The following is a 27,791-nucleotide window of genomic DNA, read 5'->3' as shown; positions in this document are numbered from 1 at the left end:
AAACTTTTTGATATACGGACGTAGTAAATCGTTCATAAGCATGACGAATGTAGCTAGAGCATTGGTAAGTCCAAACGGCATTACCAAAAACTCATAATGTCCAAACCTGCTTCTAAAAGCGATTTTTGCACATCCTCCGCTCTAGTACGGATCTAATGGTAGCCACATTTAATATCTATCTTATTGAAAATTACGGCCCCATGTACCGCATCTAGCAAATCATTGATCCGAGCCATCGGATACATGTGCTTAATAGTGATATTATTCAATGCTCTGTAATCTATACAGAGGCGAAAAGTATCATCTTTCTTTTTTTTAATATCACTGGCGAAGCAAAAGGTGAGAAACTGGGTTGAATCTGCCCCAGCTTGAGATATTCTTCCAGTTGTCTTCGTACCTCCGCTTCTTTGGTAAAACTTAACCTATAGGGAGATCTATTTACAGGTTCTACCCCTGGGATTAGTTCAATCTTATGCTGAACATTCCGCTCTGGAGATAACCCATAAGGTAACTCATCCCTAAAACAATCAGAGAGCTCCTCTGCTATTTGATCAAAAAGCTTGGTCATCTCTTCATTTTGGGTAACATTAGTGCTAGCCGAAGAATTATCAATCAGCTCTACCGATGCTGTACAAAGAAACAAAAACTCTTCTTGAGCTTTCCGAACTTCCATTACGGAAACCAACGGTCCTTGAGGATATCTTTTTCACCTCGTAAGACATACAGCACATCATTCATCTTGAGTTGATAAATGTGCTTTTTTCAATCTATGGCTGGATTCTTCCTAGAATGCCAAGTCTTACCCAGGGCTATGTCTGCGTGAGCAAGCTTTGTCATTTCAAAATCAAGCTTCTCAGCATAGTCCTGAATTCGAAGTTCCAATTGGGTACACCTTTGGTCCCATACTTCATTTGAACTTCCGTCTGCCATTCTAACTGTATATGCATAGTCAGATGGCCTAGTCTTTAATTTCATCCTCTTTACAAGCTTGGAGTTAATTACATTGTGCGTTGACGCTAAGTCAAATAACACAATGACGTCATGATTGGCTACTTGCCCCTTCATCTTAATTAACTCCCTATCATTAAAGGTTGTATACACCATTGCTGTGGGCTTTGATAGGACATTATCAGGTGCACTGGTTACTAGCTTAGCAACAGACACACATAACAAAATAAGTACTAACCTTTAAGAAGATCCCGCTATCTGAATCTGCATCTGTTCTGCTCTGGGACTTTCCTCCATTTCCATGTCACATTCTGAGATCACCATCTCAACCATCCGACGATCCTTGTTTCGTGGACAATCTTTCCACTGATGAGCCTAAAGGCATCCAAAACACAAGCCTTCTCTCCTCACTTTTTCTCTTTGCTCTCCGTTCAAAGAAGACTTCAACCAAGCCCGTGCTGCCATTGGTGTTACTTTTCTTTTTACTCCAATGGTGGTACTTGGTTTAGGAGTCTCAACTGGCTTCGCCTGCTTGGCTTGACCACTAGGCTGTGAGGCACTCCCTTTGCTAATCCACTTCTTCTTAAACCCAGTTTTCTTTGGGTACTCATATCGAGTCCTAACGTGCACAAACCCACTTAGTCTGTTCCCTTTGGCATCCTCATAGTTCAGGGCTATGGCAATTGCTTCATCTAGCGTGTTCGCATACTTAGCCCGAACTTCCATCTTGATCCGATCATTCAGTCCAAAGATAAAATCTTTTACCTGGATTGACTGAGGTAGAGAATCATAAACTTTCATTACACTTTGTCTGAACTTATCAGTGTACTCCGCCACTGATAAATTTCTCTGACGAAGGTTTCGATATTGATCCCAAGCTCGGGATGCTTCATCAGGAGGTAAGAAGTGTTTTCTAAATTCTTTTTTAAACCCCTCCCAAGTAGAGGATGCCACTCTATCTTTCTGCTGTTTTATCCACCACCTATCCGCTACCTCATTAAACATATGGGTGGCCTCGCGGATTTTCTTCATATCATTCTTGATTTCACAAATGACGAAGGCCTCGTCCCATTTGTGTAACCAGGTCTCTATGATATCGGAACTACGGTCAGACATCCGACTAGAATACTTTTCTAGCGTATAATTGGCAATATTAGGCACCTTAGCCCTCCTAGGCTCAATCGTATGAACACTGGATTCACGCTCCATTGGAGCTTTACCCTTCTCTTCACGAGATGGTCTAGCAGACATACTATGAACCATTTTTTTGAGCTCGGATTGCCCTACATTTGCTTGTAATTGTTGCACTAAAATCTATTGCAAGGCATCCTCCAATAATGCAATTCTACCAGACAGTGTATGGCCTGCTGGACGCGACACCTGGCCGAACTCCCGATTCTACGAGATCCACCCTTGAAGCTTCTTCTTCCACTTCCATTTAGGTCGATTGGGGGTTTTTTTAAAAATAATAAATAGCACTCTATATAAACTGTAAGTACAAACTGTCACAACTTCCCTATGCTAGGAAATGCCTGCAATTTAGACAACAACTTCGCAATTGAAAGAACCACGCCTTCCCTATACTAGGGGGATATCATCAATCTTTAGTAACGCGAGATAACCAAACCCATAATAAAATTTCGATACACAAACAACTCCAAGGCATAAAGAAATAGAAAGCACCCTGGTCCAAACTTCAGTGTTCAGGCTCTTGATCGCCTCTATTCGACACCACGCCACTTCGATACATCCAAATCCACTCAAAAGTGCCTCTAAACTGATTTTCCGTCAAGTTCCGTCAAGTTTCACACGAAAAAAAACGGGATTCCGTCAGTGACGACGGAAATTCCTTAATCAATTAAATTTTTTTTTTCTCTTAGGCAGACTGTATTGCAACCAAGCTCCCTGTAAGCCACTCCCAATCTGTATTTATGATCTGTCCTGCAACCACCTGCCTTTACGTTGGATTCAGGAGAAGATTAGCCGTCATAAACAAATACTATGATAGCGACATGAACTCTTGCATCCACGCAATCTCTATGGTCTGATAGGCTCCCCACAAGTCTCTCGACCTTTCAACGTTTGCTCAAGCTTAAGGTGGATAACGATAGAGAGCTTCTTTTTCAGACGCACACTATGCAGGCGTCATACAAATTCGAGGTAGCGATACCAACCACTTGATACGCCTCACCCATCGCACCCTCCTTTAAAGCGGGCAAACCTTTCACGTCTCGATTTTCTTGCTTGCAGCCGTGGATATTACGATCATCTGTCTTTCAGGATAATCTTGACATCGCCACTCTAGCTTCCCAATGCAGGTGCCTTCATCTATCACCATATCACAAATTTAATTCGTCATTCAAACTTTCCCGCACCTTCGTGACCTGACGCTTTGATACCAAATGACAAAATCAGTAACGTACAACCTGTTCAATCCTCCCTATCACGGGGAAAGCACTCAATTTTCCTCCCAGCCAATTCTCGGTGACAGCAAACTCTCAGAACAACAACCCTACGTGAAGGCTCCAGCTTGCATATTCCACCAAGCCCCAATTCCCTAGATGGATCTAGTATGCCACATGTCTTCATTCTAGGGTACCTCTTAAATGCATATTTACTACCCCTCTCTTGGGATATCAATTTATTCACTTGCCCCTAGGCACATTTCCCACTTAATGCATTTAAGACCCATAGCCTTAGACCCATCTAGTCAGTGCCTTGTCACCCTTATCAAGGACCTTGACATTAACCCCTTTGACCATTCACATAAAGCCCAAATAAATATAATACAAACATTGATCCTTTACAAAGGAAAATGTCGACTGACCCTTCCGAGGTCATGTTGCCTAAACTTGAGCGTAACAATATGGTTGTCCAGATCATCTCGATACATCCAAAGGGATGTAGAGGCGGCACACAACCACCCAAGGTGATGACATGGCATCTAGCACATTAATGGCACCTAGCACGAGGCATGTACGGATGTTGTTAACATGGCAAACAGTTGTGATTAGATGCTGACATAGCAGTCATCCTATTAACGCAGCAGCTGGCTGCTGGTTGGTGACTGGTCAATTGGACTACTTGTCCCCTCCCCATCCATCTCATGGGCTATAAAACTGGGAGTTCCATTCACCATCTCCATCATCATGTTTGTTTCCCTCATCATTTCTTGAAGAAAGCAAGAGTGTTCAAGGCATAGTGCATCCGTGCACTCTGTTCCTTCACCTCTAGTCTGTGCAAGGAAAGAGGGAAGCCTGTGGAGATCATGCATTCCTACAGTTATCTAGGAGCAGTTTTCACGAGACCCATTTTCACGATGACTCACGTAGCTAGGCACGGCTTACACGAGGTCAGGAAGCCTTGGCTCGACTAGAGCGACAATACTTCCAGGTACACTTTCAGGACCCTTCGACGAAGGGATGGCCATTTGATGAGCTAGTGAGGCCCACAGCCATGTATGCAACAGCCTTCTAGGAGAGTGACCTCTTAGCAGTTGACTGTAGGAAATTTCAGAGTATATAGGTGACTATAAGATCTTGGATGATTCAGAGTAAGCCTTTAGTTCTTCATCACATAGTATAGGCAAAGTTTGCCATGACATCGCTTCAGATTGATGCTACCTTACAGACAGTTACATTTCTTCATAGGATCTGAACTGTGCCTAGCTAGAGATACCGAGGCTGGCACTAGAATCATCCAATACACTAGTAAATAGTGAGGTTAGCATAGCATGGTATGCACACGTGCCTAGAAGGTTTGCCAATCAAGGTATTCAAATGAGTCGACTGCCCCCTTTTCAGTACAACTTGGATGCACCAAACCCCCTAATCCCACGTGATGAGAGCAACCATATCATACGGTTGGATCTACTCCAACTCTATACGCTACAAACTTGGGGGGCGAGGGGGACACCGGCAATCCCCATCAAGATCCAATTCTACCGCGACCACTATTTGAGAGTATTAGAGATCATCAAACCATGGTACCTTGAGGGCAAAGGACTTTCACATGCATTGAAGATAGCCATCGGACAGATGCAAGTGTCGTCCCATCAGTTGAGGATCGAGGCAGAGAGAGCTGCAAGCACACCAAAAGAGCATATATGTAGCTTACGCACACTGGAGGAGGTAGAGACTGAGGAGCACTTCCTGTGTACTTGCCCAATCTATTATGAGATGCGTGGACGATACCACTGCCTCTTTCAAGAGGGGCTCACCTCCCTCGACTGATCCAATTCCATGACTAGGTCTATGTTGATCTCTACCTGAGCGAGATGCAACGGCACAAAGAGACCCTATTGAGGCAGATCAGACATCAAGAGATGATGGCACCATAGGAGACATTATAGATATGACATAGCGACGTCACCGATTTCTACACTTTTGAGTCAGCCCCAAAATACAGCGGATGGAGGAGGAGGTAGTTGACATCAGGACACTGTGGATCAATGGGAAGAGAGGACATGGAGCTGCTGAGCTAGAGAGGCATAGAACACACACAACACATAGGGTCACCACAGCGCATATGATGGAGGTTCATCCTATCTCAGCTCTCAGAAACCGTTCGAGCCAAGGGGTCACTCTTGATATGGCCCATTGGATACAGAGATCACGGAGACCGCAGCCCTCACCACAGTGAAATTCACTCAAGATGGGAGAGATGGAGGAGTTCCTTACAAAGATTAAGTCTTTGATTGGGGAGCTGCTGGATAGCAAGACTTTGGCCAAGCTTGCTCGGCGCCATAGACGAAAATGCATGATCTCAATAATACTGACAAGGCTTTCAGTGCTTAAGCTATTATGTATGTATACAGTGTGAATACAATGTCTACAATTGATACATATATTTGTATTTCTTGCTTTCATTTTGTCTTTATTTTTTATAATATAACAATTGAGGCTTACACCTATTAAATTTGTATTTATATACACAAAAACAAATACACATATATATGTGCAAAACTGCGTACATAAAAAAAGACACACTTATATGTACAAAAGTGTTACTTACATACACACTACACTACTTAGTATCGTAATGTACGGTTGGTGAATGAGGGACAGACAGACGTACGTACAGACAGACAGACAGGAGACAGAGAGTACCAGTCTGCAGTTCTAGTGGTGAGGAGAAACAACCTTTCCAGCCCCATGTTAATTGCCTTTTTTTCCATATAATCTGCAATAAAATAGAAAGGGTTGAAATTTGCTGCATCAATAAGCACAACTGAAAGATTAACGATCAGGTTACTTATAAACTGCACAGAGCTCTCTGAATTTGTGTAACTATCAGGTTATGTATAAACTGCATAGAGCTCTCTGACTCTGTGTAACTGCACCTTTAAACAAAATTTTCAGCTTTTATCCAGAGAAGCTCAAACAAAAGATAAGCATACCAAGCAACTTATCCCCTTGGCCATGGCCTCGGCACTCTAGGGAAACTGCTAGAGCTGCCACTTCTGCACATTTTTGCTCGTCATAAGCAAAAAGAGCTGCGCATGCTATGATGGAACCGTCCCTTTCCACCACTATGAAGGACCCAATATCTTTGATAAGCTGCAATTCACAACAAAGTAGCATTGACAACCGAGAGGTTAGAAACTCCTAAATTACAGGATTTGCCTCATAATTCTATCCATTCTTGAAGGGATTCTCCTCATGTCCCTGTCTTGACTATAAAGGGCTGAGTTTCTTACGCAACAAAGAGTTGAAAAAGGTCATAAAAAAGCTTCATTGAATATTACAGCTGAAACTCAGAGATACCTGTTCACGAGGTCTGTTAACCAGCACCCCACTTTCCTCCAAAGGCTGAAGCAGTTCTTCAATCCTAGGCACATCACTTAATTCGGCCGCTCTAGTACCCTCATAAAGGTCACTATGTAGACAGTGGCACACAATTAGGATAGCTATAATACAGAAAAGTAATTATTCACATGCATAAAATATTAGAATTAACAATCAATTTCTATGAACACAGATCCAATCTATTCTGTGCCTGCAATAGTTGCCCTCAAAGCATATGTTAATTGTAATAAGGTAGAATCCAATGAAAACCACTCACAGTCAATCTTATATTCCTTCATAGGACTAGAATATATCAATCTTACAAATTGAAATTTTTATAAAACAAGTCAAAGGACAAAGAAAACAAGAGTAAATGAGAAAACTAAAAAATAAAAATAACTTAGAAGCAAAGCTACACTTATGTTCTCAACAATGCCCAAGCATAAGCAGCCATCTGGGTTTCGAAAGATTCCAGAATCTTAAATCGCTCACTCTGATTGATATTTGAGAAATCAAGATGCTTACACACTTGCCTTGCAACCATAGTGCCAATGCCATCTCTTGTGTACAATTCCAGAAGTAGCATGCCTTCAATTGTGGCGTCCAACAAATGTACACGTCTCACACCACTCTACAACATCACAGCTCTGAGTTATACTTTTGCAATGCCATATCAACAGGCAAATCTGTCCTCTTTTGTAAATCTTAAATAAAGAAAAACACATACACAGTATTACCCTGCAAACAAAGACCGCAGCTGTCAACTCTGATAGATAACCATATGGTCTGGTTAATCTCTCCTCCCCACCAATTGCAAGACCCTGTCCACCAGGTGTCGGTGACCCATTGCTACAGTAATTATTCATCCCCGTTCCACTATTGCCTGCGCCATATTTTTTGCTACTTCCATTTGTGGAAGAACTGTTTGCACTACCATTGACAAGAATACTTTCTTTTGAAAATTTTGCTTTTAGGCCAAGGCTTTTCATGTAATCAATACCAGCAACAGCCTTCACATAATTCGCAGCTGTCACACTTTGTTCTGCCCGCTTCCTGATCAGCTCATCTGCACCTTGAAGTGTCATAAATCTTATGAGGCGTCCATTCTCATCCAAAAAAGGACCATCAAGGAAGCAGATGAGCTTGTCTGCCTGAAGATCTCGTGCACAAGCAGTCGCTACTTCGTACGTGCTGCATAAGAGATGAGATCTAGTCAAGCAACAGGCTAATGGCACAAAGATGAAAATATGCAAACATTAGTAAACTATGTTAACTTGAATTTACTGTAGGCTGTAGCAAGGCTGTTTTTGTACAACAAAATCATTCTTTGCAACGCTAATGCAGGGATGTTCATCTTCTTCTCTATTTCACAACCAGTGCTTTGGGATGGATCCAGTGGATGATAAACCATGATTCCAACTTAAAAGTCCCTGCATAGAGGACAAAATATATTTGGCCTGGGTAACAGGTTCCTTTCAATACCTGCAGGCATATTTGACATTATACACATGTCTCTAGAATCCAAGCTTTCGGCGAAAGAGAATTATGTATGTTAAACAAAGAAGAATCTCTTACAAAATTTGGATGGCTTAGATTATCAAAATATTTCTAATTCGCTTTGTTTTTGCTACACTCTAGACCTTACTGTACTCCAGGCAACTCGTAAGTCGTCATACTCGGCATGTCAGATCACTAAAGCTTGCATAGCGCATACTGTTATACAAGGATTATCATATCATTAAGCTAACAATAATGCTTTGGAGCCTAACCCCGAAGGCAGAAGCGACCTTGTTGCTTCGGCGGCTCAAGCGGGCGGTGTTGCTCGAACTGTTGGTGAGGCATGGCGGCGGATGAGGTGTGAGTGTTGTACGCGGCCTTCTCCATGTGGCGAACGGGCGTGGAGGAAGCGATCTTGAGGTGACCTGAGCTGCTGTTGCTGCGTTACTGTTCTCGGGATGCTGGTTCTGATCTAAGTGTTGTTGGGTGTTGAACATCGTTACTGGATTGGATTGATTTCTTATGGAGCCCTATGAGCTAGGAGCTGAATGTGCAGGGAGCAGCTGAATGAGCTCTTGAGCTCGATGGAGCTCTCACAAGATATGGGTGAACTGAAAACAAAGTCGCCGAGGAGATCCTTCAAGACCTTGGATGGAGGTGAGTTTAGATAGAGGATCAAGGTCTCAAGCCTCCCAGAGCACTGCCTCATATTGGATATCTAAACTCACCTTGGATGGAGGTGAGTTTAGATAGAGGTCCAATAGACGGGTTATCTGGCGAGATCTTGTCCTTGTAGTGCGAATCGCACCTCCACCCACCCGCAGCCTCACCTAGGTCAATACGGGAGGGTTAAAAGGATAGACCTCACGTCCAAACAGACAACAATGCAAGTCGGAGACCCCTTGGGTTGAGCCATCTGAGGGGGTTTGGAATCGCATGGACCGTAGGAAGCTAGGCAAGAGGGCTGCAAAGAACCAAAGACATCATAAATGCCATCGACAACAAGTAAGCACGAGGCCCCAAAGGAACAAATAGAGAGGGCCCCTTCAGATCACCCTCGACACTTGAGGGAGAAGGGAGAGGTCTTCTTTGATCTTCAGATAGACCCTATCCCCCCAGCACCCTAGGGTTCCCAGGTGGCTCAGGAGAAGGAAACTACCTCAAGGCCAAGTGCAAGAGAGGTGCCCCCCACTCCTCCTTTGTTGCCTCTAGAGGACCCTCTCCCCCCTCTGCCTTCACCCTCAATTGGTCCACCACCTTCCTCCTCCTCTTCTACCCCCACCTGCCGATGCCCCCTTGCCCCATTGCCTTAGCAACCCAACCAATGATCACCCTCACAACCGGCCCCCAACCATTGCTCCCCCCCCCCCTGACTTCCCCCTCCCCGCTTGTCTAGCCTCAAAGCGTCGACCTTGGCCTAGTTGCCTTGGCCAGAGTGCAACTTTCTCGCCACCATCAAAAAATTGCCCCTTTACAAGTAGGGCTCCTACCGCGCTGGCATTGGAGACTCTCCCATTTTTCCCTCGGTCCCCAAGGACGAAGCCTCGACAAGTGCAGCGTCTCTTGAGAGAGTTTCGATGTCCCAGAAGATAACCCAACTGCACTCGAGATGTCAGACTTAACCTTGGAGCCTAACAAAGAAGGATCTATTGGAGCAGTTGGGAGCCCTTCCCATTCTTTCTAGGGGCTTCAACTTCGTAGCCACAAGAGAGGAGCCATGGAACGACTTTATTATGTGGAATCAAATGTTATGCATGATGGAGGCTTGGATCTAGCAATCGCAATGATCCGATTTGAGGTCCAAGGAGCAGCTCAGGCAGGCCACATATTGGCCACTAAAGTAGTGCACGAGAGTAGTCTAGGAGTGGAGACCTCTTTCTTGATGCAGTAGGCCCTGAAGGATGCGTTCAGCAAGCCATTGTACAAATACAGACTACTCCCGATCCAAACCCCCACCGAAGTCGTGAAAATCCATGATAGTCACACAAACTTCCAATCATAGGAAGGCCTTGTTTGCCACCCCACCCCCCAATGAGTTGGAACATGCATGGTCTACATGATCGGGCATGTCAGCATCTGCACCCATTGATACTTCATTAGGAGGTGCACCATGATTTGGTGGGACTAACAATTGGCATTCTTGGCGTATGTTTTTCAGCTTTGGATATCAGACAAGGGTGCTCATTAGCGAACGGGTGGTGTGGATTGGCTTGAGGATGGGATACTCTAGGATCCTAATCATGAACATGTATGCACCCACTTACCAGCAACGAGCATCATTCTAGAGACTGCTTATCAAGAGCTTCCCAGATGTGGACTCTTGGGGTGTTGGAGGATACTTGAACAAACTAGAGTCCAAAGAGGGCAAGCAAGGGAGAGCCTCCTTCTGACGATGCCATCTTCAGAGCACAACAATTTGGAGCAGTTCACATTCGCAATTATTGGCCCTTGGCGAGAGTTAAGAGTTCTCTAGACTCCCGAGTAGCCTTCACTAATGGTAGCTTGACGGACTACTTGAGAGACTCAATAACTTCTACGTTGGGGACTGGACTATGCACCGAGATAGAGCCATGAGCATCTTAACCAGGACAACGATGAAAGATCACTCCCCGATCGTGCTTCACTTGGAGCAGCCCCGTCATGGACTCCCTCGAAAGGGGTTGCAGGTTCCCAATGAATTGCTACACGAGAGGGAAAGGTCCAACATGCCATATCAGAGATTTGGCAGCAAACAGATGTCCTCCAACTTGGTAGCACGTGCCATGCAGAGGAATAGTGTTGAGCTACAATCGCACGCACCTAAAACTTAAAAGACGGCATTCTCTTCAAGAGCGGGAGAGCACTAAGACTAAACTTGGCCTCCATAGTGAGACTCAACAAGTAAGACCTGGCCTCTTTGTGGCTTGTAGACAGATATGAGAGTGCACGGCTGACCTCAAGGTCACAAGGATCCACAGAGCAAAGTTCTCTAACAGCTCCTCTAGGGCGCATTGGGTCCAGCAGAGGAATAGGATGACTGGTAGTTTTTTCAAACCATTGGCATGCGCTCAACAAGAATCCAACCAGACTTTAATGCACAAGCGTTTAGTTGTAAATGGGAAGATACTACATTTTGATGATAATGGTGTTATGTTACCATGGGAAGATACTATTGAGGAAAATTTCAGTCACACGTTAGCAAACACAGAGATGAGAGCAAAGATCACGCACTACATGAAATACTTATTGGATATGTGAACCACTCATTATACAAGAGAATGCAAAAGATGGGCCAGTCCAAGAAATGCTCACCCCCCGCCCCCCTCCCTCCCTTCTTTCATGTAGCATTTTTCTCAGATTTTGTAGCTTCACATGTGCTCCAAATGCAGATTCGTTCATCCTTCAATGGCCTCACATCACACGTCAACCTAATTTAAGGCCAAGACAATAAAAATGTTTTCGCTCACACATACTTGTTTGTAGAAAATTAACTTTTAAATAACCATTTAAGGATACATGTAGGCCTGAAACTTCAATCACAGAAATTGATGCAAAACGCCTCATGCAAAAAAAGACAATTTCCCCCATATTCTTCTAGTGGTGCAGCCTTGGTTGTACATGCTTACACAGTTTGCTGTAATTACATAACAATTTAAAAAGAGGACAAAAAGAAAAGGATTTTCTTTCTATCTTGTTTTTCCCCCTGCTTTGTTTTTTTGGGCCAACAGAAGGATGGGGAGACCAAACGCAGAAAGGGGGACAGCAGCCGGGGTGGGGGGAGGAGGGGTGGGGGGGGGCGGTGGGTTGTCAAGTTTCAACAGAAGGATGGGAGACCGAGCGAAGAAGGGGGCAGGCGGGGGGAGGGTTGTTTTTTTGGTTCAACAGAAGGATGGGAGACCGAGTAGAGAAGGGGGGGAAGAAGGGGGGGGGGGGCCTTGGACCAAGGGGGGGGGCTTGAGGTTTGCTATTAATGATACAAGTATCCTCTATGTGGCTGCACTGGACAATTCTAGCAACATCAAACACTGAATCACATTAATGGTGGAGATGGAAAAGGTGGACACATCAAGATCTTCTAGCATTTTATACAAAGTTGCTAACAAAATGTTTTGGTTACCAACCCAAGAAGAAAGATTTGATACGAGTACCCAGCTTAGACTACATACTTGCAGTTGAGTACCTCTCCAGCGCTTGAATAACCCAGGTTGGACAGGATCACAATACAATTGTTCTCTAATCTTTCCTTTATACGAGCAGTGTCTACCCTTTTCACTTCTCCAGTGGCGCCATAGTCAACCCCATCAACAACACCTCTTTGCTGTCAATTGAACCAACAAAGGCCACCTTACTTTTGCAAGCAAACAATATAGAAAATTCACAATTTGCAACTCAGATATAGATCAATCCACAATACCCAACGAAAGCATAAAAGACACAAGTGTCCCTCACATATTTCAACAATCCAAGCATTAAATCACAAAGGACATATATTCATAACCTGCAATAGTTTATAGATCACCAGGCATTTAAGACCTTACCCAAAGTTAATGTAACGAATGAGACTTCTTGGGAATGGCTTTCTAAGTATTTTGCTGAAACTCCGCTAGAATACCATTTTATTCGGGGAATGCCAAGGAACACGTAGGAGCGGCTTGAAACATGGTTTTCTGTACCTTTGTTCCAGCTTATCAACCACTCGTTTCCAGTTTGTCAGGTTGAAGCAGCTCATTTCAGCCTTCTAAATCTGGGCAAGTCTAGAAAAGGCAATGCAGTCAAAAACAGCTTCAACTCACAACTACTTGCATGGCCACTGTGCAAACTTATATGGGAGTTCCTCATTGCCGCATGATTTTGATGCTGCATAAATTGTGTGAATGTACAGCATATAAACATGTACAGCTGTCCAAGCAACTCCCACAGCAGTCCATTGCGTGTACAGAAACTTATGTACAGGCAACACAGCATATAGGAGGTCCATACATCACTATGAAGAGTTCCAACGAATAGTAAATTATTCAATTTCTATTTTCATATAGCCAGCATATTTGGTAGTTTTGGACACATTTTGCAAGTGAGCACTCTTGATTGAGCATGCATTTTGAGATGTCACAATTTTGTGGCATGCAATTCTTGAGATTCTTCTTATTTTGTCCTCTTCTTTAGCATAGTGCTGCATTGGATAAATTTTATGGTGCAATTTTCTAGCCCACAATCAGCTCCTTGCATCATACTCAACCTTATTCTTATCCTCATTCTCCAAGTTGGGTAAAGCCATTCCCAGTACTCAAGCATCAAAACTAGACCAGGTGCACTCAAGTGACAACTGAGAGGTTCCACCTATCTCATGCCAACGAGCTCACTGTCAAGATCTTTGATTATGAGGCATTGCTTGCCATACAATTTTACTGCTCTATAAGCCATACATCTGCATCCCCAATTTGCATACCTGTAATGCCAAATCACCAAAAAATGTGCCATGGGCCATGGCAGGGTTTCCCAAACTGAAATGGACGGATCTTGAATAAAATTTTGCTTCAAAGGCTGCAAAAACAAGCTGCAACCACAGGTCTGCATTGGCCTATATCTATATATACCTTTGTAAGACTAGAATATGTCCAATCATACAAATTTTTTGTTGTTCTAAAGACCAAAAATCTACACAAAAAATAAAAGAGAAGAAAAACGAGGTAAACAAAAACTTCTATGAAAAACAAAAGTAAGACATACTTAGCAAGCAACACAACACTTGAGATGCACCGACATAGGGAGACTTTACTACAACAGATTAGAGAGCAACAGGAGGCGACCAGACCACAAGATAGAGAGGCTGATAGAGCACAGCGACACATCACATACTTCTATGCATTTGAGTTAGCCCCAGGACACAGCGGGATGGAGGAGGAGGAGATAGCTAACATGCGGGCAGCCTGGATCACTGAGAGAGGGACGTAGAGACCACCTGTGGCATGGAGAGTGACTAGAGCACAGTCTATTGAGTCCAGCCTATTACATCTTTCCTTAGGGGGAGACCGCCCGAGACGAGGAGTCACTCTGAACATAGCCCAACGGGTTCAAAGATCAAGGATACCATGCCCTCTGAGTTTGAGTCTCAGCTCTTAGCCTACTTCAGCTAGTTGTTAGACTCTGGTTTTTGCTCGAGCTATTGAGCTTTGTAGATTTTTAGCACTCAACAAGGGCCCTAGCACGCCCTTTGCTCCAGCCCACTGAGGCTTGTATGAGATTTTCCTTTTGGTGGATTCTGTACCTCGACCCATAGGCCTACAAGGCCTTCCACGGACGTTAATACATCTCTCTCTCTCTCTCTCTCTCTCTCTCTCTCTCTCTCTCTCTCTCTCTCTCTCATAGGCCCGCGAGGCCTCCCATGGACATTAATATATCTTTCTTTCTCCCATAGGCCTGCGAGGCCTCCCCTGGACATTAATATATCTTTCTTTCTCCCACAGGCCCGCGAGGCCTCCCGTGGACATTAATCTCTCTCTCTCTCTCTCTCTCTCTCTCTCTCTCTCTCTCTCTCTCTCTCTCTCTCTCTCTCTCTCCTGCGTGCCCCAAGAGGTTTATCGGATTGGGTCGAGAGCACGATAGGGGTGATTCGTGAAGCAGGGATGCCCCCTCTCACCGACTCCATTTGGACTCTACATTGAATCCTTCATAGACCGCCTAGGGGATGAGGGACCACTATTGGCTGACCTCATAATACAGATATTGCTTACGTAGATAACATTGTCCTCATATCATCTTCAGAGGAGGGGCTGCAGAGACATTTGGAGGCCCTAGAGGTGTTCTGCAGAGAGAGAGACCTGACATTCAACCTTGGGAAAACCAAGGTTATGATCTTCAACACCTCGCACGCAGTGCTTCACTGACATAGCTTCATCTACTCAGGTGAGCCAATGGAGACAGTTCAGTCCACATACTTGGGAGCTGTCTTCACAGGACCCATCTTCACAATGATTCATGCAGCCAGGGCCTCACTCACACGTGGGCAGTGTGCTATGGCCCGACTAGAGAGACATTGCTTTCAAGCACACTTTCAAGATCCACCGACGAAGGGCTGCCTTTTTGACACTTTAGTGCGGCCAATTGCTTGCATGTTGCATACACCCTTCTAAGGGAGTGATCTCTTGATGGCAGAGTGGAGGAGATTTGAGCGGTTACAGGTGACTATGGGGTCTAGGATGATTCGGAGTAAGCCCTCAGTCCCACATGAGATAGTACAGTCAGTGTTCACCATGACACCTCTCCAGGTTGATGCCCTCTTTCAGACAGTGACATTCATCCATAGAGTTTGGGACTTACCTCACTAGAGACTACCAAGGCTGGTCTTAGAGTCATCCAGATGACTAGCAGAGCGAAGCAAACACATGGTATGCACGTATATCAAAATGGTTTGCTAGGCACAGTATTCAGATAGACAAGCTTTCCCCCTTTTAGTACAGCATGGATGCGCCACTTGAGTCGATCCCATGAGATGAGATTAACCATCTCATACGGTTAGATCTCTTCAGCTCCATACAGCTCGGACTTGGAGAGGGGACCACGAGCTCCCTACAAGATCCAATTCTATCGTGATCACATCCTGAAGGTATCGGAGGAGGGATTCATCATTAGACCCCAGTACCTCATAGAGGAGTATCACAGGCATTGAGGATCGCATCGGCTGAGGATTGAGGTTGGGAGAGCCGCAGGTATACCCATAGAGCAACCAATCTGTATGTTATGCACATTGGGGGCGGTTGAGACAGAGAAGCATTTTCTTTGTGTCAGTCCAGCCTACTATGAGATCAGGGGACGATACCACTGCCTCTACTTGGAGGGGAGCGGCTTCGGTCGACTCTCACACCTGATCCACTTCCATGACCAAGTCTACATTGAGCTCTATCTGATGGAGATGCGCCGACAGAGAGAGACTCTACTACGACATATCAGAGAGCAGCAGCAACAAGTGACTAGGCCACAGGATACAGAGGATGCTCAAGCACAGTGACGCATCATAGACGTCTATGCATTTGAGTCGGCTCCATGGGACAGAGGGATAAACGAGGAGTAAGCTCAAATGAGGGCAGCCTAGATCTGCAGAGGGAGCCAAGATGCCGTAGAGAGAGGGAGAGACCACTCGCGACATGAGGAGCGGCTAGAGCACACTCTACTAAGGTCCGTTCTGTCACAGCTTTCCTCCAGTGGAGACTGCCAGAGAGACGAGGGGCACTCTGGACATAGCTTAATGGGTTCAGAGATCGAGGAGACTACGCCCCCTGCCACATTCTGAAACAACCCGAGAGAGACGCAGATCCGGGATATTTTCACAGCTCACCAGAGAGCCACCACGGTGAAGGGCTTCAGCTTCTGAGTCCTAGCTCTCAGTTTGCTTTAACTGAGCTCATTAGACCAGTATAGATTATTACTCAGCTTAGCGTGCCCTTTGCTCCAGCCCATTGAGGCTTGTATGAGTTTCTCTTTTGTGCACATTGTCCCATAGGCCCATGAGGCCTCCCACAGACGTTAACACATCTTTCTTTTTTTTGTGTCTCTAGAGACATGTCATCATATTACTATGCATTTGAGTCAGCTCCACGACACAGTGGGGTGGGTGGAGGAGCGAGCTGATATGAGGGCAGCATGGATCAGTAGAGAGAGCCGACACGATGCTCCTGAGTGAATCATCTTCCTCCTCAGAGAGGAATAGATCATGCAACACACTAGATGAAGCTTCCTGCTCAGGTCCAATAGATGCAGCATAAATATTCTTGAGCTTGTCCAGGTTCTCCTTGGCTGAAGTAGTGAGGTCAAGTTGATGAAGCAATTTGTTGACCAACCTCACACCAAGATGCGCCAATGCTTTGTCATGCTGCTCAACCCTAGATGCAAGTGGTGCTGATGAATCTTCACCACAAGGACTAGGCTCCATAGTAGCACACTGAGGTAATAGATTTCACAGCAGCAAATGAAGAACCAGCAAGCTGAAATGAATAACCAGCAAGTAGAGGGGCTGGTCTAGGCTTCACACATCCGAGGCGGTTGAAGAAATGCGTGAATAAATGTTTCCAGCAGCTGATTGATGACCTCGGAGGCTCTAAAATGCAAACCTTAATGAAAACACAGCAGGAATATGCACCGAGATGTAGAACTAAACCAGAAGAAGAGCTGTTGAGGTCGTTATAACTGTTCGAACTGCCGGAGCAGAAGTGTAGGTGTTCCAAAGCACAACAGCAGGTCCGAAATCAACAAAGCAGTAGCTGTAGATGCTCCAAGTGCGAATATAGGTCTCCAAATCTGTAAGGCTGCTCAGCAAGGCACTCCGAATTGCTGCAGCAGATCACCAAGCTGAAAGTCGGCTAGTATTTATATGCTGGAGCACTGGAAATAGCTCAGAAGTGGCTGTTGAAGGCAGCTATACAGCAGCAGCACATGAAACCCTAAATTCGGTGATAGAAGGCTTAAAAACGACCTCCAAAGTCCACACGTGCAGACCCCTCTTGCAGGATGTGCCGACCAGCAAGCAGGGAGGGAGAAAATATGCTGACCAGCTATCCGAGAGGCTGTCAAGGGCCTAGCTACAGCTCCAAGAGGGCTCAAATGAAGGCAACAGGCTGCGGAGGCACTAAGCAGATGCAAATGGCTGAAGGAAGGAGGCAGCTAGAGGCGAAAATGAGCAGGCTGCATAGGAGAGGCGGCTGAGCAGATTTAGGGTTTAGGGTTTGTTGGAGAAGATGATGACGTGGCAAGACGGGCTAGGGCAGGACTGACCTACTCTCATACCATGTAAGAAACGGTGGAGAGAGAGAAAGAAAGAAAGAAAGAAAGATATATTAACGTCCACGGGAGACCCCGCCGGCCTATGGGACAAAGTGCACAAAAAAGCAAACTCATACAAGCCTCAGTGGGCTGAAGCAAAGGATACGCTAGGACCCTTGTTGAGTACTAATCTATGCTAACAGAATCATAATCATAATCATAATCATAATCATATCATATCAATCAATCTATCCGGCCGCTAGGACGAAGCCGAAGCCTGGTACAATGATGGCTCTCTGGTGGGCTGCAAAAATATCTCGTATCTGCGTCTGTCGAGCTGTCTCATGCTGCAGTGGGGGGCGCGGAGCCCTTCGTTGGTGGATCCTGGAAGTGCGCCTTGAAACACTGCCGCTCTAGTCTAGACAAAGCACTACGCCCTCGTGTGAGTCGTGCCTAGGCTGCATGTTTCATCGTGAAGATGGGTCCTGTGAAGACTGCTCCCAAATATGTGTATGACTGCACTATCTCCACTAGTTCACCACGGTAGGTGAAAGTGAGTCAGTTAGTCACTGCTCATGAGGTGTTGAAGATCATAACCTTAGTTTTCCCAAGATTGACCGTCAGATCTTTCTCTCTGCAAAACACCACTAAGGCCTCCAGATCTCTCTGTAGTCCCTCCGCTGAAGAGGATATAAGGACTATATCATCACCATATAACAGTATCGGTATAAGGAGATCCCCTAGTGATGAGGAGAGAGAGAGAGAGAGAGAGCTAGGGTGTGAGGAAGTGGTACACAAATGAAGACATAATGAAAGGCTTTCATTCATTCATCAAGTATAGCAAGACAAGTGAAGTACAAGTCTTATATAGGCTACACACTCACACACTTGCACCACGTGCATATGGGATAAGTCCCATGATCACAAGTGGCACTCATACAAGACTCACACAATTACTAGTACTAGATCTCCTAGAACACACACAAACACATCACATCAACACTCTCTTTGGCTATGATATCTCCAACATGTATAAGTTTCACCTTATGGATTCTCTTCAAGAGGAGCTGATGGTGTTCTTTCCCTCTCTCCTTGAGGCAATAGAGAAAATGGGACCAGTTCATTATTATGCATCCTTCCCCTTCCATTCTTCCTTTTAGTAATAACAGGATATTACCTTGCTGTAATCTCAAAACAGAGGTTTATTTTACAGCAAAAGTCAAATGTCTGCTGCACAAAACTGCTCGTACATTGCATGGCAGCAGTTTCAAATTGTACCTATTGAAAAAACTTGTAGAATATGTATGATTAGTCGCACCTTGTTACCACAGCTATACAAAAGTAGTATGGTCTGTTCTGGGCTAGGCCTGCTGCTGTATGGGCTGTCTCAAGCTGCATGCTACAGGCTGGGCTACATCTGGTTGTGAGCCTCTTCTTTGGAGCAAGTTCCCATGATGAAAGTCTGCGTACTTCTGGTTCTGACTTGGTGTCCACGAGTTCGAGTCCAACAAGGCCGGATATAAGCCTAATCAGTCCATAAGGTTGGTTTGCAAACCTCTAAGTGAGATCATTCACGTTTCACGGTTTTTGCCAGGTTTCTGATTGAGGCTATGCTTCTATACCATCCTTGTCATGCTGCTTCCCTTTGTTCTGGCTGCAATTTACTGGAATATGCTTCCTTCTACAACTCACCTAAGTTTGGAGGCGTCTCAGATCTCCACAGCCACAGGTAGGCCTTGTGCACTCCTATAGCTAGGTTAACATCAATCAGTTTTCCTAATCCTCAGAAGCCACCGGACCTGGTCAAGCAGCAGTAAAATATGGTCGCCCAGTCTATTAAATGGAAACTATTTTTTGAAGCTGCTCAGTCACCTGAGACTTGATACGCTGACCTAGTCGATCAAACAGTCTGGTGGGAAGGCTAACCTGCTACCCTTGCTCATCTAGTATCACTGTTAGCTAGCAGCATAAGATCTGTATGGCATGGGCATTCCAACATTATTAAAGAGGACTCCAAGACTTGTTTGCACGACATTTTTGACATTTGAGGGCTCAATAGATGAAGAGGTCTTCATGCAACATGTAGTAAGTAGCAGAATACTGTTCAATATCATAACACAAAGATGGGGCTAGTAAAGAAACCATACAAACCTTTGCAGCAACGAAATTGCCACTTGCAACGCCAATCCCCACATGCCACCTATCATTTTCACCATGACGACGTAGCATAGGGATAGAAGGTCCACGAGACAGTTTTGCTTCTATGCCAAGTCTAAACTTGCCAGCTACCTCCATTGAGGCTTCCAATGCAGCAGCATCTGTGATTCTGTACGATCCCACATATTGAGGCTTGCAGCCTGCAAACAATATAGATTAGGTATGTGCAAAAACAACTAACTTTCTTAAACATACAAGTCATAAAATGAGTTGCTTCCTTCTTCACAAAGAAGACCAAGAGAAAGTGCTACATACTTATAAATTAAAGGAAAAATATGGCCCACGCCAACAATTAAGCAACCAACCAAAAACATGCACCCAACAAAAGCAGCTTTTTATATGAAGGAGATTGCTACCTAAAGTTTACACCTTTAAATTGAAGCAAGCAATTATTAATTACACAGTGAAACAAAGGCAGGTAAGAGAGAGACCAAAGATGAATAAAAGTTCAAGGAAAAAAAGAGGCACCTATGTTCCAAGGGATAAGATTAGAGGCAGCAGCAAGTTGATCTTAACAATGTTTATAACTGCCTCTTGTTTGACAGGTTACAGATTCTCATTGGACCATTAGGATACAATATAACAGGTGCACTTTACCACGCACACTTAATGGATATAATGAAAGTAGAGAGAACCACATTGATGGATATAATTCAATACACATTGATGGATATAATGAAAGTAGAGAGAAAGAAATATGGAAGGATTTATTGACGTCTGCGGAAGGCCACCAAAGCCTATAAGGCCAAAGAAAACTGAATCCTTCATTGAAATACAACCCTCGCGGGGAGTATTGGGAGTGTCTATCATACGTCCCAGAAGCAATTGATATTGAATGGAAAAAACTAGGACAAACGTGAACGAAAAACTAGGACAAACATGAACGAAAAGAAGCTCCGAGTGTCGAGGGAACTCCATGGAAATATTTGAGATGTCGCTCATATTCTCAGCTCCACTCTGTGGGATGTACTCTTAGGTGGTGCGAGGCAGTTTGGGTTGGGATGTCATAATGATCATACCCCGGATGGGGCAGATGCTTACAGTTTGACTCGGTCCAAATAACATCTATGTCCATAAAGGAGGCAAACTTATTTATGTAAAGACCAAAGAGGGTGGGAGAGAGGGGAAACCCTTGCTTCACCCCAATGGTGCTACTTCTCCTCTGGCACCCCTGTATGGTGTGCACTCTGCCTTTGACCATTTCACAAAGCCATGACTACCCGTGTAACGTCATGCGCCATATCCAAGTCTCGAAGTCGTTCAATAAGCCAAGATCGAGGTACAAATCCGAAGGCCTTCTGAAGTCTACAAAGCAACAATAAACCCTTTGTTTTTCGAATCCAGCCTCCTCAATGAGGGCTCTCAAGGTGAAGATATGATCCAGTTAGTGGAATGCTCCTGTCTGAAACTTGCTTGCTTTAATGCTGTGTTGATGTAGGTTTTCCAAAGGCTGGGGTCCTTGATTGTTCCTTTGTACTAAGCCTCATACTCTTTCCTAGTCTTATCCTAGTCAAAGTATCCTTGATTGGTCTTGGAGTTCCAACATTGCCTAAGTACTCTGCACTTGTCATCATACTAATTATTATGGGTACAGACCCTTGAAATCCTGGGCTTTTGAGTGTGTACAGAAAGGAATGTTGTGCTGCGATGTGGATGGCATTAGTGAGAAGGAGAGCTTTTGTGTTTACCTGGTTTTGCATCTATATGCTCTAGGAAAGTGACGAGATCATTACCATAGATGTGATCTAGAGAGTAATTTAAATGGTACTCATAGTATGTGGAGGGGGAAAGCCTATGAGAAGTTGACATTAGTGGATGCACTATGAGATCAAAAATCTATGCCTCTGATCTATGGCCACCAGCATCCCCTTGGAAGTCCAATATCTCTACCTATGGTGTTAGAATTATTATTATAATTCAGCAGTGACCAATGTAATGTAATAAGTAGGTTAGGGGCATTTTATTCTCATTTAGAGGTTTTTCACAGTTAGTTCACTAACTACAATTAGTGAAGGATAAGGTTTTGTCACTTAGACAAAACCCATCCCACTTCTTGTAACAGTCACTTCTTCTATTGCAAGTACTACGTTCAGCACTCTTGCTTCCTGCTCTCTCACTCTCTCGTTTCTAACATTTGGTATCAGAGCAGACATTGCTTCCCAGACCTACACCTTGCTCCTAGCTTCCTTGCCCGCGAGCTCCCTGCTCGTCGTCCGTACAGTCGATCCGTACAATCTGTACGGACTGATTCCGTACAGCCCGCACACCCGTCGTACACCTCCTGCCCGTCTGTACATCAGTACGGATTTCGTACCTGCGCGTCAGGTCAGTACGTCCCGTACAGCTCCTGCACCGCCGTACCTGCGTTGCCATTCCGTACCATCGCACCTTTGCCGTACCTTCGTTGTACGAATGTCGTACAACAGTACAGTTATCGTACCGTCTGCATTTCGCACGTGCGAACCGTACAGCTCGTACGTCGTCCGTACCATCGATTAGCTCGTCAGGCGTCTGTACATCCGTACGCAGGTGTCCGTATTGCGTGTCACCATTCCGTACATGACTGCGCTGGTTGTCCGTACTCCATATAGCTACCATCCGTACAGGTTGCAGGTCCGTACAGTGCAGAGCGTGTACCTTCCGTACACTTCGATTGTAGAACCTTCTGTGCAAGCTCTATCCTTGCAGGTACTCTTACAATTTTGTTTTTTGGCATGCATTGTTTGCAGATAGCCATTTTTTTGGCTTAGATCTTGCAAAAATTTGGGGCATTCCGTATTTGTGGACAGACATTGCAGTTGGGTTGCAGGTTGTCCAAGAAATTTGGGTTTTTGCAATTACATTGCAATTTTGCAGTGAAATTTGGGACTTTTGCAGGCAGAGTGCAATTTGTGCAACATTTGGGGCTTTCAGACCATTTTCCCTCTTTTGTATGCAATCTCCCACAAGAAATTGGGGCTTTTGCATTCAAGTTGCAATTTTGCAGGTAAAAGGGCAGTTTGGAAGTTTGCAGACAGTTTTGGACTCAGTACGAGTCAAATTGCAGACTTTTGCCACCTTTTGCAGATTCTATTTGCAAATTTTTGGGCATTGAGCGGAGCATTGTGGTGCATTTTGAGCCTTTGGCAGGCTGTGACAGTATTTGTCACTGTGGGCATATTTTTCTTTGCAGATTTTACTTGTGCATCTTACATCCCAAGAAGGGATTTTACTTGTTCAGTTTGCTGTATTTCTGAGTTTATCTAGCAAAAATGGCACATAACAACTCAAATGAGGTGTTCAGGGTTCTCACATAGGAGGATAAGTTGGATGGCACCAACTACTCCTTGTGGAGTTTCATGGTTTGAAATGTCTTAGTTGGCAGAAATCTTTGGGATTATGTCAATGGAGATGAAGAAAGACTAGATACAATGCCTATACCTGTCACTCCTACAGCTGGAGGCAGGGGTAGAGGTACAAATACAGCACAGGTGATTGGAGCAGCCGCTCCAGGAGCTCCCACAGCAGAGCAGAAAAGATGGGACTCTAGAGATGCACAAGCTCTTTCAGTAATTTCTCTTTTTGTCAAGAGGTTCATTATACCTCATATTCGGTCATGCAAGACATCTATGGCAGCTTGGGTAATACTAGAGAGTATGTTTGCAGCAAGAAACAATGCCAGAGTTTCCTTTCTGAAGCGAGAACTTTCCCATACACATATGGAGGAGGGAGATTCCATGAATTCTCACCTCACGAAGCTTCAGGATCTCAGGGAACAATTGCTGAACATTGACGAAGTCATTCCGGATTCAGAGATGATCTCCACCACTCTAAACTCTCTTCTTGAGTCCTATCTTGGTTTCCACACCTCGCTGAATTTGTCATTGAGGGGGGGCAGCAATCCTCTCTCCTTTCACGAGTTGGTAGGACTTCTGTTGCAGGAGGAACAGACACGCAAAAATATGGCAACCCAGGCTGGCGAGCATGCTATGCTCTCTAAGTTCAAGCCCAAGGATAGAGGGCAGCATAAGCCACATGCCCATCAGCCCACACATCAGCATAAAGCTGATTCTGGACAGCCTTCTTATAAGGCACAGGGTGATATAAACAAGCAAAAAAAGAAGGGCATCTATCATTATTGCAAGAAGCCAGGTCATTATATTGGAGAGTGCAAGAAGCGCATAGCCAAAGAAAAGAAAAGGGATTCCGGTATGGCTGTATCAGATGCATCAGGTCCACATTGCCATGATGGAGGAGATGTTGCAGCCAACTTGGTTGAAGAGCACTATGCCTTTTTGACTTGCACTTCAGATTTTTCATTGGGTAGTTCAGATACTAGAGCCACTAATGATGATGACCCATATGCTTTTTTGACTTGCAGTTACGGATCCTTCAAAGGATGAATGCTCTTTCATTGTTGATGAAACACTACATACTTGGTATTTTGATAGTGGTGCTTCAAAGCACATCACTTCCACGAAAAATCTGTTTGTAACTTTGCATTCTTCACCCACCAAGAAGAAGGTCACTTGTGCAAATAATTCTTCACATTCAGTGTGTGGAGTGGGAGACATTATTCTCACATCCACTAATGGCACAGATTTCAGAATATCATATGTACTCTATGTGCCAGGTATAAAGAAAAATTTGCTTTTAGTGTCCTCACTCAATAGAGGAGGATTTCAGGTTGTTTTTGATGATGACAAGTGTGCAGTCAGAGACAAAGAAAATGAATATGCTTTGAGGTTGTCTGGCACTTTGTATCGAGGTCTTTTTCAGTTTGATTTATATGAAAAAAGATCCCATCTTGCATTATCAGTTAGCACTCCCACTGCTGCAATGCACAATGCAGAGTATTGGCATGCCAGGTATGGGCACATGAGCTATGGCAGCTTAATGACACTTCAGAGGCATGATATGGTTGATGCATTACCTCCTTTGGAGTCGCCTCCTCCTCATGCATGTGAAGGTTGCATTCTTGGCAAAATGCATAGGCTTCCCTTCAAGAAGGATGGTGCAGTGAAAGCTACAAGAAAATTGCACCTTATTCACAGTGATGTCTGCGGTCCCATGAGGACACCTGCTTTTGGGGGTTATCTCTATTTTGTTACATTCATAGATGACTTTACCAACTACACTTGGGTCTATGGTCTCAAGGCAAAATCAAAAGTGTTTATGCATTTCAAACACTTTGTGGCTATGGTTGAAAATTAGACAGGACTCAAGGTGCAGACACTTCGCACAGATCGAGGGGGGGAGTACATGTCTTATGAATTTGAGACATTTCTGAAAGAAAAAGGCATTATGCATCAGCTTACAGTGAGGCTTACACCTCAACAGAATGGCAAAGCTGAGCGGAAGAATCACACCACCATGGAAATGGATAGATGCATGCTCACAAGTAAGAAGTTGCCTTAGGTTTTGGCTAGAAGGCCTCATGTGTCCCAACTATATTTTAAATCGGGCTCCTACAAAGGCTTTGAAGACAATCACTCCCTATGAGGCATGGCATGGGAGAAAGCCTTCAGTGGACCACTTCAGAGTTTTTGGTTGTGTTGCATATGCCCACGTGCCTGTGGAGTTCAGACACAAGTTGTCAGATAAGGCACTAGAATGCATTTTTGTGGGATATAGTTCACAAAGCAAAAACTATCATCTCTACAATCCTGCTACACGCAAGATTTTTGTCAGTAGAGATGTCATATTCTCTGAAAATTCTGCACATACAAATGCTGAATTTCATATTCCGGCCTCTTCAGATGATGTGTTTGAGGGGATGCTTCCTATAGCATTTGGTTCCCCCGCTGAAAATCAGAATTTACAACCACCTCCGCCAGCTCCACAAGTACAGATTCAGCCCCCAGCTGAATTGGTACAACCTCAGGGTGTGGATGAAGTTGTCAGGCAAGAAATTCAAGAGATACACGCAGCCAAAACAGTCCCGCATTGGTTGCTTCAGACTCTTAGGGAGAGTAGAATTGAAGCTCCATTGCCTGGCAAAACTCGTAGTGCAATAAGGCACATGGAGGGAGCTCAAATCAGCTTATGCAGGTATTCTTCTTGATGAGGAGGAACCTGAGACATTTGAAGAAGCAAAAGATAATCATTGGATGAATGCCATGCACGATGAGTTGCAGTCCATTCATAAAAATCAGACTTGGGATGTTGTGGATTTGCTACCAGGTAAGAATGCCATAGGTACACGGTGGGTTTTCAAAGTCAAAAGAAAGCCACATGGGTCCATTGATCGGTACAAGGCAAGGCTGGTTGTAAAAGGATATGCTCAGAAAAAGGGCATAGATTATGAGGAGACTTTTGCTCCTACATCCAAAATGACAACCATCAGGTCAGTTATAGCCATGGCTGCAAATTTTGAATGGAATGTTCATCAGTTGGACATTAAAACAGCTTTCCTTAATGGAGACTTGTTGGAAGAGGTTTATGTCAAACAACCTCTGGGCTTTGAAATTTCAGGAAATGCACTTCAGGTATGCAAGCTGAATAAAGCTTTGTATGGGCTGAAACAAGCCCCACGTGCATGGTATGCCAAAATTAATGCCTTTCTGACCAGCAAGGGGCTGCACAATAGTCCAACTGAGAGCACCCTCTACATCAAGAAGGATGGGGGGGATATTCTGGTCATCATTCTTTATGTAGATGACATGCTGCTCACCGGATCAAATGAGGAAGTAATTGCAGATTTCAAGGCCCAATTGAAAGCTACATTTGATATGTCAGACTTGGGCTTGTTACATTTCTTTTTGGGGATCCAGTTTATTCAAGAGAAACGTGGCATTGTTATGTCTCAGTCCAAGTATGTTCAAAAGCTCTTGGATAGATTCAACATGCATGATTGCAAGCCTACGTCCACTCCCATGGAGCCAGGGCTGAAGCTTACAATGCATGATGCGGGTGAATCAATTGATGTCACACTCTATAGTCAGGCTGTTGGATGCCTCATTTATCTCTGCAATACACGACCTGATATTCAGTTTTCAGTTTCTCAGGTGAGCAGGTATATGCACAGCCCAAAAATTATGCATTGGCAGGCTGTAAAACGCATCTTTCGTTACTTGCAAGGTACAAAGTCTTTTGGCTTGATGTTTCCCAGGGGGGGTGACTTGCAGATGCATGCTTACAGTGACTCAGATTGGGCTGGAGACTATGATACTAGGCAGTCCACCAGTGGGAATTGTTTCTTTCTAGGACATGCTTGCATTTCTTGGTTCAGCAAGAAACAGTCTACAGTGGCTACCTCCTCATGTGAAGCTGAGTACAGGGCAGCTTTCACAGCGACAGTTGAATGTGTTTGGCTGCGTCGTTTATTTGCTGATCTTCATCTTTCATTGGAGGGTCCTTCTCCGATTCTCACTGATAGTCAGAGTGCTATAGCAGTGGCAAAGAATCCTGTGTTTCATGCTCGCACTAAGCACATTGAGGTTCACTATCACTATGTCACAGAGAAGTTGCATGTAGGAGAGATCAGTATGATCTATGTGTCAACACATGACAATGTTGCAGACATCTTTACCAAACCACTTCCACGTGAAAAGTTTGAGGCATTTCGTAGTGCCCTGAACTTATATCCTTTTGGTGATTGATCATTTCCTTGTACATGACATTGGCACTGCA

The 27,791-nt window shown here is 44.5% G+C and overlaps 1 protein-coding gene across 2 annotated transcripts in view; it reads right to left on the bottom strand.

Moving 5' to 3' along the window:
• Nucleotides 1-27,791, bottom strand: part of LOC147880637 (putative amino-acid acetyltransferase NAGS1, chloroplastic) — an 82,326-nt gene that overhangs the window by 8,977 nt on the left and 45,558 nt on the right. For both annotated transcript variants that reach the window (XM_087370966.1, XM_087370967.1), the window contains exons 3-9: nt 20,115-20,320; nt 12,377-12,528; nt 7,472-7,925; nt 7,268-7,365; nt 6,714-6,825; nt 6,347-6,506; nt 6,057-6,129 (exon numbers count right to left, since the gene is read on the bottom strand). In XM_087370966.1, coding sequence (XP_087227092.1) covers nt 6,057-6,129; nt 6,347-6,506; nt 6,714-6,825; nt 7,268-7,365; nt 7,472-7,925; nt 12,377-12,528; nt 20,115-20,320 — 1,255 coding nt within the window. The remainder of the gene's footprint in view (nt 1-6,056; nt 6,130-6,346; nt 6,507-6,713; nt 6,826-7,267; nt 7,366-7,471; nt 7,926-12,376; nt 12,529-20,114; nt 20,321-27,791) is intronic.

The sequence above is a fragment of the Dipteris shenzhenensis genome, chromosome 32 (genome assembly GCF_047967505.1).
Source record: "Dipteris shenzhenensis isolate YYH24624 ecotype China chromosome 32, Dip_SZ_1.0, whole genome shotgun sequence".
Classification (NCBI taxonomy): domain Eukaryota; kingdom Viridiplantae; phylum Streptophyta; class Polypodiopsida; order Gleicheniales; family Dipteridaceae; genus Dipteris; species Dipteris shenzhenensis.
This window is presented reverse-complemented; position numbering and strand designations above follow the sequence as displayed.